This window comes from Ambystoma mexicanum, chromosome 1q (assembly GCF_040938575.1).
Source record: "Ambystoma mexicanum isolate Mex_15411 chromosome 1q, UKY_AmexF1_1, whole genome shotgun sequence".
Lineage (NCBI taxonomy): Eukaryota > Metazoa > Chordata > Amphibia > Caudata > Ambystomatidae > Ambystoma > Ambystoma mexicanum.
In genome coordinates, this window is record NC_090922.1 from 673,487,962 (window position 1) to 673,503,036 (window position 15,075).

Here is a 15,075-nt window from a genome sequence, read left to right on the forward strand (position 1 = left end):
CGCTATTTCCTCCCCTGGCTGCTTGTAGATCCATTGCTCACAAATTGAAATCGGCTTGGGCAGTAGTAGGAAATTTGCTGAGGGTACGTAGGCAAACCTTATTAACAGTACAAAAATCAGCCTTAGCAGGTGTGCAGGCTTGGATGCATGTGCACTCCACACTAACGGTAGCCCTGGAATGTGGCATTCTGAACAGTTTGTGGGCTCTCCCAGTTCTAAAAGCCCCTACGTTGTCCAATGAGAATTTCAAATTAACGTTGCAAGGATGATAATACAGACTAGAACAGGCTGTTTTCGGAGCACAATTTTTAGAATTGTCAGCACTTTCACAGTTCGAGGATTTGCAGGTTCCCTGATTCGAGAGCAATTCAATTATCCTTTTGACACCAACCCTGTAAATGCCTATTCTCTGTTCGATGTCCGGTTGTTTTGCAGGCCTAGAAAAGCCTTCTCTCAAATCTAACTGGCCTGTCGGCTTAATTATGTGGTTATTGATGGCACAATTGCTTGGCTGTGACTAAATTCATATATCCCAGTGATATAAGATGGTACCTCAATTCCAGATCATTATAGTTCAGAAATAAGAGACTGGCATCGTTTTGGACATACATTTGCTGATAAAACGACAAGTGGCCCTTCATCTTTATAAAAAGAAATAAAAAATTAAGGCAAAACCCTCTTTTTTTTTTTTCTCATCAAATTGCTTCAGCCATTACTAAATGTAATTAACATTTTTCGATAATCCACTTTTAAATTCCAAATGGTATGACACAAAGTCCAGAACATTGTCTGCAATTGGCCAATGATTTGCATGGCTTCTTTACATCTAAGATAAATGCCATTCCAGAAATATACCAAAAGCAGTCCTTGTAGATTCATCTTTGGACTTACCTGAACTTTGTTGGGGCAAGCCTGAATTCACTTTTAATAAAGTAACAGAAGGAATAGCTTTTACAAGGCTTGGGGCACATTCGGACCAATTTAGATGTTTTACATGCAAGAACTGCTGGCCATCTTGCCGCCTCTTTGGTTGCGCCTTTTACAGTTTTTTTCTTCTTCAATCTTTCGATTTAACAGGGTGGGTTGAAAACCGCTTTAATTTCACCCCTCTGGAAAAAACATCCTTAGACCCAGTGTGTTTAGCAAGTAATTGTTAGATTATGGCCTTGCCCCATTCTCTATGGAGGCGTTGGACATGATTTCGGCAGGAAATGCCAATTCCAAGATGTTGCCGGCCTAGTAAATCCGTGTGTGCCAATCTCAAAAATTTAAAAAATAAGCAAATGGGATAAGATAAGCCGCGCGTCGTAACTCGTTCACGTTGCACTGATGCTGTGTGTCAATTCTTAGCTTCCTGGCTTCTATGTCCTTCTTATCCTTATCCTTCCTTGATCCTGCCCCTTATCTGCTTGCCTTTCCCTGCTGAAGTCCTGTCGCACCTCATTTTAGTCTGCTGTGGTTTGCGCTATCTTTGCTGGACCTCCCTCCTACGATCCTCAGCAAAGCAGCATCACAGTTTTTCCTCCAGGAGGTTTTTGCCTACTGGGTCTTTTTACCCCTATGGAAGCCCTCTCATCAGGGATCGCCCTGGCTGCTAGAGGGGATAGGCCTTATCTCTACTAGTCCAAGTGACTACTGAAACCACAGGAAAGGCAGGTTGCCCGAGACGATTGTCCTACATTGAGGCCACCCTGAATAGCAAACATTCTGGAAACAATTGTCCTATACAGTTATAGAATTGTGTTGAAGGCAGTCAGACCTTTGATCCACTTAAGTCAGGGTTTTGCCCGAAACACTGAGCCGAAGCAGCTTCAGTATCTGTCTGGGTGCGACATTCTAGTGAATGCCAATGATGGCCAACATTATCTTTTGGTGATGCTGGATTTATCGCTGGCCTTTAATGCGATATCATAGTATTCCCCCTGGTTGGGATTTCAGATCAGAAACTTAATTTCTTTTTGGCAGGTCCCAAGCAGTCAAGGTGGAGCCTTTTATTTCTCTGCCCATTGCAGTAGCTTCTGGTATCCCCCTCTTTAGTGTAACATCTATTTCCAAAGAGAATTGCACAAACATAGCCAGAGCAATCACCGGCTCCAGGCTAGATTACTGCAATGTACTCTTCCTAGGAACTTCTAACAAAAACCTGGAAAGGCTACAAATCATACAGAACAATGCCCTCCGCGCTGCCCAAGTTATCACGAAAAGAGAACACATCTCTGAGGTGAGAAAACTAGCCCACTGGCTACCAATAAGGGAAAGAATCATCTTCAAAGCTCTGACACTGATCCACAAGTGCATCCACCTCACCGCCCCGGTCTACCTCTCACAAAGAATCCACCCCTTCTCCTCCATAAGGCCAACCAGGTCACCATATACCAACATGCTCTGTGTGCCATTAGTAAAAAGAGCCAGAGCTGGAGGCTCCAGCTTCCCTCATCTCGCACCATCACACTGGAATGCCCTACCTCCCACAATCCGAGGTGAGCCCTCCCTCATTGCCTTCCGGAAAGCTATGAAAACCATCCTCTTCACATAAGGTCTCTCGCAGCACCATGTTTGCCAATAAACTGTCTGTAATGTAATAACCAAAGATGCATGAGCTGTAATGACTAATCTGTTTGTAGCAATCATAATGTGCCAACGACTGCTACCAATCCTGTACCCCCTGTAACTAAGTTCCTGCAAGTAACAGCACCACAATGCCCCAGGGCTGTCTGTGCGCTATATAAATATAAATAAATAAATAAAATAAAGTGTCTCGCTGTCTAGCTGGATGCTGGGGCTGGGTCTGGGTCTGGTGATTATGGTAATTTTCTGTCTGGTGGATAGTCACAGCTGCTGTCTTGCATAACTGTATTTGATTGTCTGATAAGTTATTTGCGAAAGTAGTAACGACTTATTTAGCATTATTTAGCAGTAATTAACTTGAACAAACTCAAATCAGAATCGGCATTATGTCCTCGATTCAATATTCCCTGAAATCTGGCATGCCACCGCTTAAAGAAGCAGCTGAATCTACTTCCACAACCAAGTTGTTGGAAAAACCGTTAGCAACAGCTGCTGAAAAATTCCGTTGTTTGAAATCCCAACTACGATCACAGTCAATGGGAACTGATATACATCCTATTGTAATAACGGCGGGCCTCGAACTTCGCACGCAGGCGGTGGGTCAAATCTAGATGGGCATGCTACTCCAATGCAAGATCCTGCTGACTTGATCATACCTTTTTTAAAAAAAAAAACCTGTAGTCAAACTAACGACCTCCGTGGCTGTCGCCTCGGAAATATCAGATCTAACAATCGAGACGGCATGCTTAAATTGTGATTCGCTCCATAATAACCTGAGTTAATCTGTTCCGGATACCGTACTACTCACCAATGATCCGGTACCCTGCACAGTCGCTGCGCAGCATAAATTGTGAGAAGCCTATAATGCATTTACTGTGACAGGGCAGGCAGATGCTGACACGCTTGATTTCATGAACACAGACAATAGGACCTGCTCTGAGTCCCAAGAGTTCCTATTTATACATTCAAATACAGGTGACTTAATACAGTTGCATGATGATCTAGTTGAAGAAATGTCTGCGATTCAGGAAATACTGCAATCTGCTCTCGAATCACCCATAAATCGATCAGTGCACATGCACAATAATGATACACCCTATGGACACAATTTATCACAATCACCTGTAATATTGGATCACTCTGTGCACCAGTCATCTAATCACTCGTTATCTTTTATTGCGCCCACTCCACGGCGTCCTAATTTCATTGCAAACTCTCTGGCTGCACCTCAACTAGTCGGCGAACAGCAAAATGTTTTATTTTCACTTTCTGAGGTGCCCGCTGTAAATACACTCGCCGCAATGAATACAGCTTTACTGGCCATAGCAAGACTATACGAGATACTAGACCAAAAGATACATCGTCAAACAGACATCTTAACGCAGCTGTTGAATTGCAAGGACACTCCAGCATTTTTCGATAATGTGATTGTGCCATCCAAGCATTATGAAATCTCCCTGTTCTGCACTCAAATTACTGAGGGCATGCAAACTGAAAACGTTGCTCAAGATAATTCTGAATATAACAAAAATATGGGCCATCTGGGAACCCTCACAAACTTGGATACCGATTTAAAGCAAAACAAAGTTGAAACACACCATCCATCTTCTAGTGAGCTAATAACTCCTTCTGTAGAACTCTCAAAATCCACAACCATCCAGAACCTAAAGAGTAACATCCCTCCTTCCAATGTATATCTATCTGGAATGGATAGGCAACAAAATATCCCCTTACATCCACTGTTCAATATGTTTAGCAAAACAAAAGTAAACACAGAGTTGAAAAGGAAGAATGTGGCGAAAGCACTGAAATAAAAAAAAAACATGTAACAAGCAGAAAATAACAAAAATAAAAACAAAAATGAGGTGCTTTTTTAATGCCTTAACCACGCCTGGCAAAACAATGGATGCAATGACACCGCTGATTGCCTTTAAAGTCAATAAAAAGTTATCCCAGCTGCACCCATCTTAAGTTATAAACCTTTACACGATCTTGTTGCACTATCCTCCAAGATAGGAGTAATAGCTATGACGACATTGCAACCTACTTATCCTACAGTTGAACAAATGTGCGAGGAGATAAATATATCTTTAGACCATTCTATATCTCATAATCAAGGAATGACAAATGGTAATATGTTATCAAGTCTAACACACTTGCCAGTTCCATCCTATGACCCTATCCTGAAAGGTCCACTGTCACCATCAGTTTCACAACCACAAGAACAAAGCCAGTTAACATCAATACCTAGCAATAGGATGATGTCTCAAACTTCACATTTCTACACTAAATCTAGTGAACAGAACCATCTTGAGGGCAGCTTTTGAAAAACAACAAAAGTACAAGTATCTCCACCGCCTACCAATAAACTGCTGTGAACACCAGTATCTGAAATATGATTTTTTAATTTTTTTTTTAATTTGAGATTTAATCACCAAGGTGATTTTTACAAGTGACAAGCAATCTTGAAAGAGTAAAAAGAAGTAAAAAAAAATAGAAGTAGAAGCATCAGGAGAGAAAAAGTAGAAGTAAACTAGGGTTTAAAACACAAGGACACTTGTTTTGCAAGAATATGCAAACCTATAGTTCAATGCTCACGTAGTTGTTGCTAGAGTCAAGGACTCGGACGAGGGTTCCGTTAGTTTGCCATTGAAAATTGAGTCCAGAATTTTTGCCGTGGCTATTGCCCACAATGGTCTGAACCCCCAATTAGCCGCGCCCACCACACCTCATCTTCTGCCAAGTGAGCTTTGTCTAAGTGGTGGGACAAGTATGGGGTTCTACAGTGTCTAGTACTGGGCAAGGTAGTAAGAGATGCCGAAGTTTGAGGTTGAATGTGAATCGCAGAAGCGACAGCTGTTGGTCGCGGAGACTCCTCTTATATTTAGGATCTCGTTTGATGGCAATAGGTTCAGTCTAGCCCGGAGGAGGATTGATCTCAGTTGTCTGTTCGGGTGCTTCTTTAGAAATGGTTGGAGATCGTTGAGTTTTCTGACCGTTGGGGGCAAGTGCAGGGTCAATTTGTAAGTGGAGGCTTTCTCTAAGGTAGCGATCCAGTCGGTTTCGTCTAAACGTTGTTTCGTTTTAGTTGGATTTAGAACTAATTCTTCGATTGAGCTGCAGCAGTCCACTACATATGCTTTGCATCTGTTCTCCCAAATGGACAGCATTTTGCACTGGCCTAGGCTCCGCTCTTCTTTTACTGATGTGAAAATCGATGGACTAGATGCATCCATGAGTTTCCAATATAACATTATGCTGGATCGAGCTACAATTGCCTCCAGAGATGTTAATTACAGTTCTTGTCTGAGTAACGCAATATGTGTGGATTTTGGAAGATTGAGAACGGAGCGCCAAAACAGGCTTTCCAATGTAGGCCATAGTGATTGTACAAGAGACGGCATGGAGTCCGCACCAAACGTGATTGTAGGAGTCACTTTCCCCCGATAAGTTAATTATCGGGAGTAATGAAAAATGACCATATTTCCTATCCAAGATTTTGGCTTGAGAAATGAGGTTTCCCATCTTTGTGTGTAGATGTAGTTGCATTGCGGTATCCTTTTTAGAGGAGTCAATCAAGACCCCAAGGTATTTGAAGTCCGAGACCTGTTCTGCTTTCTCTCCTTCTAGGTACCAGGCCGGGTTTCCTCTCTTCTGGCTCTTTTTTTCAAAGACCATTATCTTTGTTTTAAGCTTGTTTACTTCAAGGTCGTTATCTGCAGTGTACTTAGAAAGTGAAGCGAGCTGGCGTTGCAGACCTATTGGCGCTGATCCAGTTGGATTAGATCGTCTGCGTATTAGATCCAAGGGACTTTCGCTTGGCCAATAGCTGGAGGAAAATATCTAGTCTCCGCATTTGCTTCCTCATAGTCGGCAAAATACGCCAGGAGAAGAACCGGGGGAAGAGGACAGCCCTGTTTGACTCCTCTTGATGTTGGAATCACGGCAGAAACCAATACTCTTGAGCTCAGCCAAACTTGTACACTGGTGTTTGTGTGTAGAGCTTGCAAAGGGCCCAAGATATCCTGCGAGCAGTTCCAATCGGCTAGTTTCTTCCAGAGTTTCGATCTGTTGACGAAGCCGAAGGCCTGAGTAAGGTCTATAAACGCTAGGTAGATTTTCTGGTTGCCTTCCAAAACATTTGCTTTTAGAATACTAAGAAGCAGGAAATTGATGCTGGTTCCTGTCCCCTTCTTAAACCCAGATTGCAAAGTGTCTTCGCAAGGGGCTTTTTTTGCCCAGAATTGAAAGTGTTTCAGAAGCAAACTGCCATATACTTTGCCTATAACGTCCAGTAGTGCCACAGGTCGAAAGTTCTCAGGGTCGTCTTTGCAGCCTTTTTTAAAAATCGGTACAATCACCGCCGAGGTCCAAGAGGGCGGAATCCTCCTTTGAAGGTTATATCTTTCGAAGATTAAACTCAGCAATTTAGAAGATTTTAGGTTCTCATTGGTTAAACTGTCAGCCCCCGGAGCCCTGGAGTTTTTCAACTTAGTTATCGTTGACAGTATGTCATTTGTCGTGCAGATCAACCCAGGGGGCAGTTGTCTGAGCCATTAGTGATGTTAAGTTCGACTCTGGAGTTTTAAACAAGGTTGAATAAAATTGTATCCAGGTAGATTCAGCAATGCCGTTCGTCAGGATTGTGTCCGTAGCTTTGCCCTGTGGTTTTATCAGCTTCTAAAAGTCTCGGGAATTACTATTGTTGATTTGTTTTAGCATAGCCTCTGAGTCTTGTTGGTAGAGGACTTGTCGGTACGATCTTAGCCTGGCCTTGTAGCTCCGCAGCACCTCTTTTGCGCGAGTTCTGTTCAGTTCTGTATTGTCATACAGCAGTTGTTTTGGCTTTGCGGACCATGTTGTGTTTTGCCACCAGGAGAGCGTTGAACGCGTGAGTGTAGCAGGTCTCCTCGATGGTGTTATTCTTGGAAACTGGTTTGAAGCTTCTAAATGGTTCTAAGATTGGTCTGTAATCCACTTCAGAGCAATTTTTCAGGTTCTTGTAGGCTTCTGTTATGGCTTGGATGTTGTTCGGGGTAACAATGTTGTCCTGCGGTTTCGACATCTGCTAAATAATAAGAGTTGATTGGCTTTGCAGATGACTATTTAATATACAGCAAATTGTGGTCACTTTGAGCTGTTTGTTGAACGTTTGTTTCCAACAGATTGGGAAGGAATGACTGTGAGGCGAAAATGTAGTCGATGGTGGATTTTGACGAACCTCACTTCCATGTTGGTGTCTTGCAGCTTTGTGCGAGAAGAGTGGCCGTATTGAATAGGTTTCTCGATGACATTAACTTGGACCACTCCTTCCCATGTAGAATGGCCTGGGTGGCTGAAGTATCATCTGATTCTGGCTTGTTCAGGGAACAATTGATGTTGAGGTCCCCACAAATCAGTATATCGGGAGACTTCAGCTCAGAGTATGAAGAGTCCAATATGGATATCACCAAGTCGAACAGTGATTCTCTTTGGATTCCCTTTGGGTTCCAATAGATGTTTGTGATAAGGAGAGGCGTAGAGTAATGGGATCCAGTTCCAGGGTCTCTGCGAGACCAAGAGAGTAGAGCCACTAGGATGAACGGTGATTCCAGAATGACTTTTATGGGCTATAGGCCACTTCCCAAGCAGACTGCGATCATCAAGCCCGAGGTGGGTCAGCCTTTTTCTCCTGACATGGCTGCTGAGAAGGCTAATTCAAAGCCATCTAGAGTTGGTTTTTCTTTTAGCCACAGCTCCTGTAGACATAGACTATCATACGCTCTTAAGTTGATCTCACCTGAGACCATTGCTTAGCCAATAGAACATTGAGGCTCTGTTGCGGATCACCAAAATTCCAGACACGCAAATCCCAACTCCGTAGTCAACAGGCAGCATAGGACTCAAGATTCGGAAATGCGAGCATAACAACTCTTGAACTAAGATGTAGTGCAGTTAGTCTCATGGAACACGCAAGGTTTTAAGCACATCATTAATTCAAGCACTAACAACCTGAATAAATATGACATAATCGTACTTCAGGAGACCTGGCTATCGTCTGCGCCTGTGTGGGATACCTTTAATGTGTTACTAGTTCTAGCAATTATACTTCCAAGAGGCCGCCCAATGGCTGGACTTCTGATGGCTGTAAAAAAACTCCAAGAGATTTCATATAAAACCATGTAACTCGCCTATTCCGTACATACAAGTAGTTAAAAAATCGAAAGAGACATCTACTCAGTTGCAATCATAAATATCTATTGGGGGAGAGCACATCTTGCACCTGATGCCTTTTTTGCACATAACGAAACAATTCTAGATAATTTGGCTCTCAAATGTAACATAAGCTACACCCTGATAATAGGAGATTTGAATCTCCACATACTGGCAGATAATGATAATCTGAGAAATGCTGATCAAATCAGATCGAGCAACCTGATGTCAGAGAGGCAATACGTGATGCTCAATGGCACCATCCAGGGTGACATACCATTGCAATATACATGGTGTAGGGGGCCTCAACAGGCGATCACTGATTATTTTATATATATATATATATATATATATATATATATATATATATATATATATATATATATATATACACACACACTGATCGGAGATTCATGGATTTAGCTAAAACCATTGTTATAACTCCAAGTGAGTTGTGATCATAGCCAGCTTTGTTTTACATGGTCATGGGTTTTACTTTAGGGGGAAAAAACTATTTCAATAATAAAGGCCTCATCTCCGTTAATAGTGGGAGAAATCGTCTAAAATGGACGGATAGTTCCTTAGCAGAATTTGAAAAATCTTTAGCATGCCAGATTTATAGCCCGAATCAGCATAAAGAAGGATGTTATGTGACGTCCATGCGAAAATGCATACAGGTTATATAACAAGTGATCGACAATGTGGCTATAAACATCTTCATGTATTTGATCCAACCTTAAAAGAGAGAAAAGCACTTTTGAGACGGAATATACTTGATCTGAAATATCTCCCCCCGCCAGCAAGACTAGCCCAGACGAAACATCTTAAAACAGTCTATAAAAATTGGACTCGAGGAAGGAACTCCCTACAGTACCAAAGGGATGGTGAAGAAATGCTAAAGCAAATCACAGCAAAAACATCTGCAGGAATATGGTCGCTACTAGATGAGGCAACATTTGAATCCCAAGCTTCAGCACAATTAAACGCCATCACTGAATGCTCTTTGAGTGACTATTACCAACAGGTTTATCAGACACCTATGCCAGATAAACATGAATGCGGTTACCCAGGAATAATACCTTTATAATTCTGATCTTCAAAAAAGGTGGCAGAACCGACCCAGTGTCGTACAGACCTATAGCATTGCTTGATTGCCCTGGGAAACATTTTGCCTGCCTGGTATTGAAAGAATGCTATCTGTGTCTCACGAAAGGAAAGCTACGAGATCCATACCAGATTGGATTTATTCCCGGTCTTGGTACAAGTATAAATTTGCTTACACTTAATGCAATTTTATAGCTCATGAATGCCAGAGAAACCAGCCGCTGCATACGGCCTTCGTGGACTTTCGTACAGCTTTTGATTTGGTGCTGAGAGAACTTCTCTTTAGAAAACTAATGGACTGTAAGTGCCCCCGACACATCCTCAAGTGTCTGCACTAATTCCATGATGAAACAATCATACAAATACGGCTGAGCTTGGATGGCTCTTTGTCAGCGCCAATACGAACTGGACGCGGGCTTAAGCACGGTTGTATACTCCTGACATATTATAAACAAAAATTAATTCCCATTTTATTGTACGGAGCGGACTTGAAACAATGGCAACCCTACATCTATTGGACAAAAATGGAAGGGAAGTACTGGAAAACCGTATTGAAATTATCCTCATCTCTACCCATTGCTATAATAAGATATGAATTAGGACTGTTATCGTTAAATCCCGGTTACCAATGGAAATTGTGTTCTCTATTTCGCAAATGTGTACTTACAGATGGTAGCAATGGGCTCCCGTCAATATTATCTGGCTATGTTGGAACATCTAATGATCACTTTATCAAGCTTTGGAGATCAAAAGTGCGTAAGACTTTACACAATGCAGACATTACGTATGATCTTCTCTTAACTAATCCCAATAAAGCAAAAACAAAGTTATGGCGACAGGACTGGATTAAGACAAGGGAACAATGTATGCTCTGACTTCAGTCAAAATCATTTTCTACTAAAACAAAACTGAGTCCCAGCGACCTATTTGATCAAATGTTCTAATCCGCAATATCGTGTGAAACTCATGCGCTTTAGATTTAACTTGTAGGACCAAGGACATTGCAGCTAGATGGCAGGTATCATCTCAGTCGAATTTGGAGTTCCGGTTTTGCAACTGAGCGGGTGAAACTTTAATACACCTTATGGTTGAATGTACTGAATTAACATCTTTGAGAATTTTATGTTTCAAAACTAATTTTGGAACCTACCGTAATTTGAATGCACAAGGCTTATGGGAAGAATTTTTCATATGGAGTCCAAAGCAGTGAGATATGCAACTGTACATTTTTGCAGGCACTGAATTTGGATCAGCACAATGCCATAGAATAGCAACGGGTCTGGCTGGTCCCATAATAGCAGCATGTTGCTATTACCTCAAGCTTGAACATTGAGGAATGTAATTGTTTTACTCTTCATCTAATTGACCATTTCTTTTTTTACATTTTGATTGAAATGTATTATTTGTAATCAACGGAAATTATTTTGTTTTATCTGTTTTAATATATAATTGTATTCGTAATATGTTTGGAGGAAATTCTTTTGGGAAAGGTTGAGGTTATTCATCAGCCAAATCAATATATTAAAAGAAATAGCGCCTTGAGCCCTCTCTTCACCCCATCTTAACTTACTTGCAAAGGTGCGTTGTTTAATGTCAGTACAACCTTTGGCTTGACAGATGTCTTGGACTACAACTCCTACTGGCTCTTGCCAGCCAAGTGAATGGTGAGGAATTGCTGGAGTTGCAGTCCAAAACAGCTGGAGAGCAGCAGGGTCCCGGGCACCCTTGTCTGTCCTCCAGCACTTGCCTCAGGGCCTGCACTTGTCTCATTGATACTGCACTTGATCAATTACCCATTGGGAATGACATCTATCAGCACTTAGCCAGTTTATGACCAACTGGGGCATCCGGATCCCCCCCCCCATGCCCCTGCACTTGTCCTCTTCCCCCTCCCCTCCCTGTAATGTCTGTGCACTTGCTCGATCTGAACGTACCATGCCTTTTAAGATCGTCTAACTCTTCCTCCCTGTCCCCCCTCCTGCATGGCGGTGCCTCTATGCTCTTGGAAAAACTGCAGAATCGTTGTCAGACCGATTTGTTGTTCGCTACACTCTTAATTGTACTATATGCACTTACTCTGCCTTGGCAGACTGGTTATCGTTCAGAAACTCAAGGGCTCTGAAAAACTGTTGTTTTTGTCCCCTGCTCCCTCCCTCCTCGAGCACCTTGAAACACTTGCCTGTGTATAGGCGCTTTATAAATAAAGTGCTATATTGATTTGAAAGATGTAATGATTTTGAGTGATTGTGTAGAACATTGTGACAATATGCCTTTGGTTTTGATTCTTTAAACAATACATTTTGAAATTCACCATATGTTTAAATGTTCTCATAAGGTTGATCTTCCTCTCTGTAGCATCCTGTTTCAAACCTGCTCCTTCCATCTAGTTCACTCCAGCATTCTGTTTCCTACAGATGTTTTCCCATTATACAAGACCGCTATACCATTTGCATCCCATTCTAGAGGGATTAGAGACATCGATTGCTTTTGCGTTTTTGCTTCATACATAGGCAGGGCCCGCATCCCATCCCCTATCCCACACACCATTTCGCACCCTGCTGCTACCACAAAAATAAATTCTAAATGTACCTTAACCTGACATACACCGTAAAAAATGTGGCAAAACGAATTGCCAAATGCAGTGTAACGTCCCCCATCAGATTGGCAGGTATTTCAGATATATAGTGAGAGCGTTCTGTACTCAACCTATACGAATGAAGGCTTTCTATAGTAAATGTGTGCATTAACAGTAGTTTCTAATTTGTAATAGAATTGTGTACACTTTTGTTAATATATTTTCACTTCTCCCTCAGATGGTTCCTTGAAGTTCTGGGTTATGCAAAATCCTCCAAGTCAAACATCGTTAACGGGGTATTGATGACTGTTGCCTTCTTCATCGTGAGGATATCGGTCATGCCTGTGTATTATTGGCGAGTCTATTCCACCTTCGGGACTGAAGCCTTCCACAAACTGGGTCATGGTGCTCAGTGTGCCTGGATCATCTCCAGTGTTTTGTTGGACATCATGAACGTGATGTGGATGATTAGAATGGCTAAGGGGTGCCTAAAGGTTCTGCAGCTGATTGGAGAGCAACCAACCAAAACTGAAGAAAATGGGAAACTTGACTAGGAGCTGCACCTGAAAAAGGGAACTTGCATACAATAATCCCGTGTTCTTGGAGGACATGCACGTTTTTGACATACAATGGTACTTGAAGGTTTTTATGTTTACCTATTTAATATAATTCAACCCAATTCTCCCTTTGCTGCGGTGCTGTACTCACTGACCCGCATCATCAAAAGAAAAACGAAGCATACATGCGCCGAATGCAACAGGAAGTACCACAGTCATGGTTCTGTTTAGCCTTGAAATGCGGTTAGCGCCTATTTTGACTAAATTTCACCTTTCAAGAAATGCTTTTATCTGGGGTTTTTCATTCTATTAAACTGTGCCTCTTTCCTCTCTAATTGCTAACACAAAGAAAGTATGGAGGTATGCTGTTATGAGCAAAAAAACAGCCTTGCTAAACCAACGTTGCTAGCTGGGCATGAATTCACTCAGGTGTGTCGGTGCGCATGACAGGCAAATGGATTTCTTGCACTCGTGTCTCTTCGTGAAAAGGCTGCCCCTGCACCATCGAGCTCTGTTTCAAGATAAAATACGTAATAATTGCAATGAAAAGTTGATTTGTACTTTAAAAACGTTGTGAACAAAAACGAGCACTATTGATTTTAATCTGAACACTTTTTTTTTATTCTCCTGCCTTAAACACATGCACATATGTTCGAGGGGTGTTCAAGCAATTTTAATATATGAACAATGTGCATAACCCTGTCAAATGGACAGTTTAAAAGAGGCATCCATCTCCGACTAGAAAAATAAACTCTGCTAATAAGTCGTCCATCTATATTTCTTCGTATTGATGCTTTTGTGGCGAACATTGCAACTACAAGAGTGCAACAAATAGTTCTGTGCGTGTGCCTCTAATGCTAATTGTAATGCAGAGTGCTGAAAATCATTAGACTAAAGGCTTAAACCACTAGCATCACTGTCACAAACGGCCAGCACGGGGCTATGCAATATGTGTATTACAGCAACCCATAGCACCAACTCGATAGTTTAAGATCGCATTTTCATGTTATTCAACCCAGGAGCAGTGTCTGACGCTTTAGATGTGTATGGCGGTATCTATAGTGAAATTTAGTGATTTGATGGGCATCTACCTAAAATGTCAATGTGTTCATATGCCATTCTTTCCCAAGCCAAGCTCTCACCAGTGCGATCTGGCTGCAGTTCTTTCAGATAGATTATCTGTGTGTGATATTCCATCAACATAGCATTGTGTAGTCTAACATAGAAGTCAGGTACTCTTCTGTTATAAGTAGTAGAGTTCAATTTAAAGGACAGTTGAATCGTGAAGGGCATCTTAAAACTTCAGCTAGCCTTCACTAATTATCATTCACTCCATTTGCCCAGGAATCTCAATTAAAATACAGCGTTTGCTTTTCAAATGAAAGCTGTAGCAACGTTCCATCACATTTTTAGAATAAAAATGAATGAGTAACGGGGTTCCTACCATCATTGCTTGGACAGGATCTTTTTCATGAGTAGAGAAAGGCAGGCTTTCTTTTATATTATGAAACTTACTCTACTTGCAGATTAAAAAACATGTATTGCAGAATGTCCCGACCACAACTTGAATACTTCATCAGTATTTCTTCACCTAATCTACAGGGTGTTTACAGAATCTCTGATTGAAGTGGCATTTGTCAGATCTGTATTTTCTTCTTGCTAGTGTGTTTACTTTCATTTTATTTTATTATTCAAAGGTATTCTGAAGTGAATGGCAATAAGCGTGGACTATGAGGCACCTTTCCCAAAGACAGCCAGGTCTTGTCCACTAGAAGCCTTGTCATTGACAGACTGGACAGTTAGAGCCTGGTCAATGACTGCCCTTGTCTACAGGAGAGCCTCGTCTATGAGAGAGGCTAGTCTATAAGAGAGGCTCCTCTATGGAAGAGTCTTGTCTATGGAAAGGGATAATCTTTGAGAGATCCTAGTATATGGGAAGAGCTCGTCTGGCAGGCTAGTCCGTGGGGAGTCTAGTCTTTTAGAGAGCCTAGTCTACGACTGCCTCACCTATGAGTGACCTAGGCTACAAAGAACCTTGTCTGCGAGTGAACTTAGTCTACAGAGGGCCTCATCAATTCG

The 15,075-nt window shown here is 41.8% G+C and overlaps 1 protein-coding gene across 3 annotated transcripts in view; it reads left to right on the forward strand.

Annotated features, from left to right (window-relative positions):
* The window catches only part of TLCD4 (TLC domain containing 4), a 455,240-nt gene extending 441,469 nt beyond the window's left edge, over positions 1 to 13,771 (forward strand). For all 3 annotated transcript variants that reach the window (XM_069641276.1, XM_069641275.1, XM_069641277.1), the window contains one exon: positions 12,678 to 13,771. In XM_069641276.1, the coding sequence (XP_069497377.1) occupies positions 12,678 to 12,993 (316 nt within the window). In that variant the 3' untranslated portion in view covers positions 12,994 to 13,771. The remainder of the gene's footprint in view (positions 1 to 12,677) is intronic.
* The last annotated feature ends 1,304 nt before the right edge of the window (positions 13,772 to 15,075 follow it).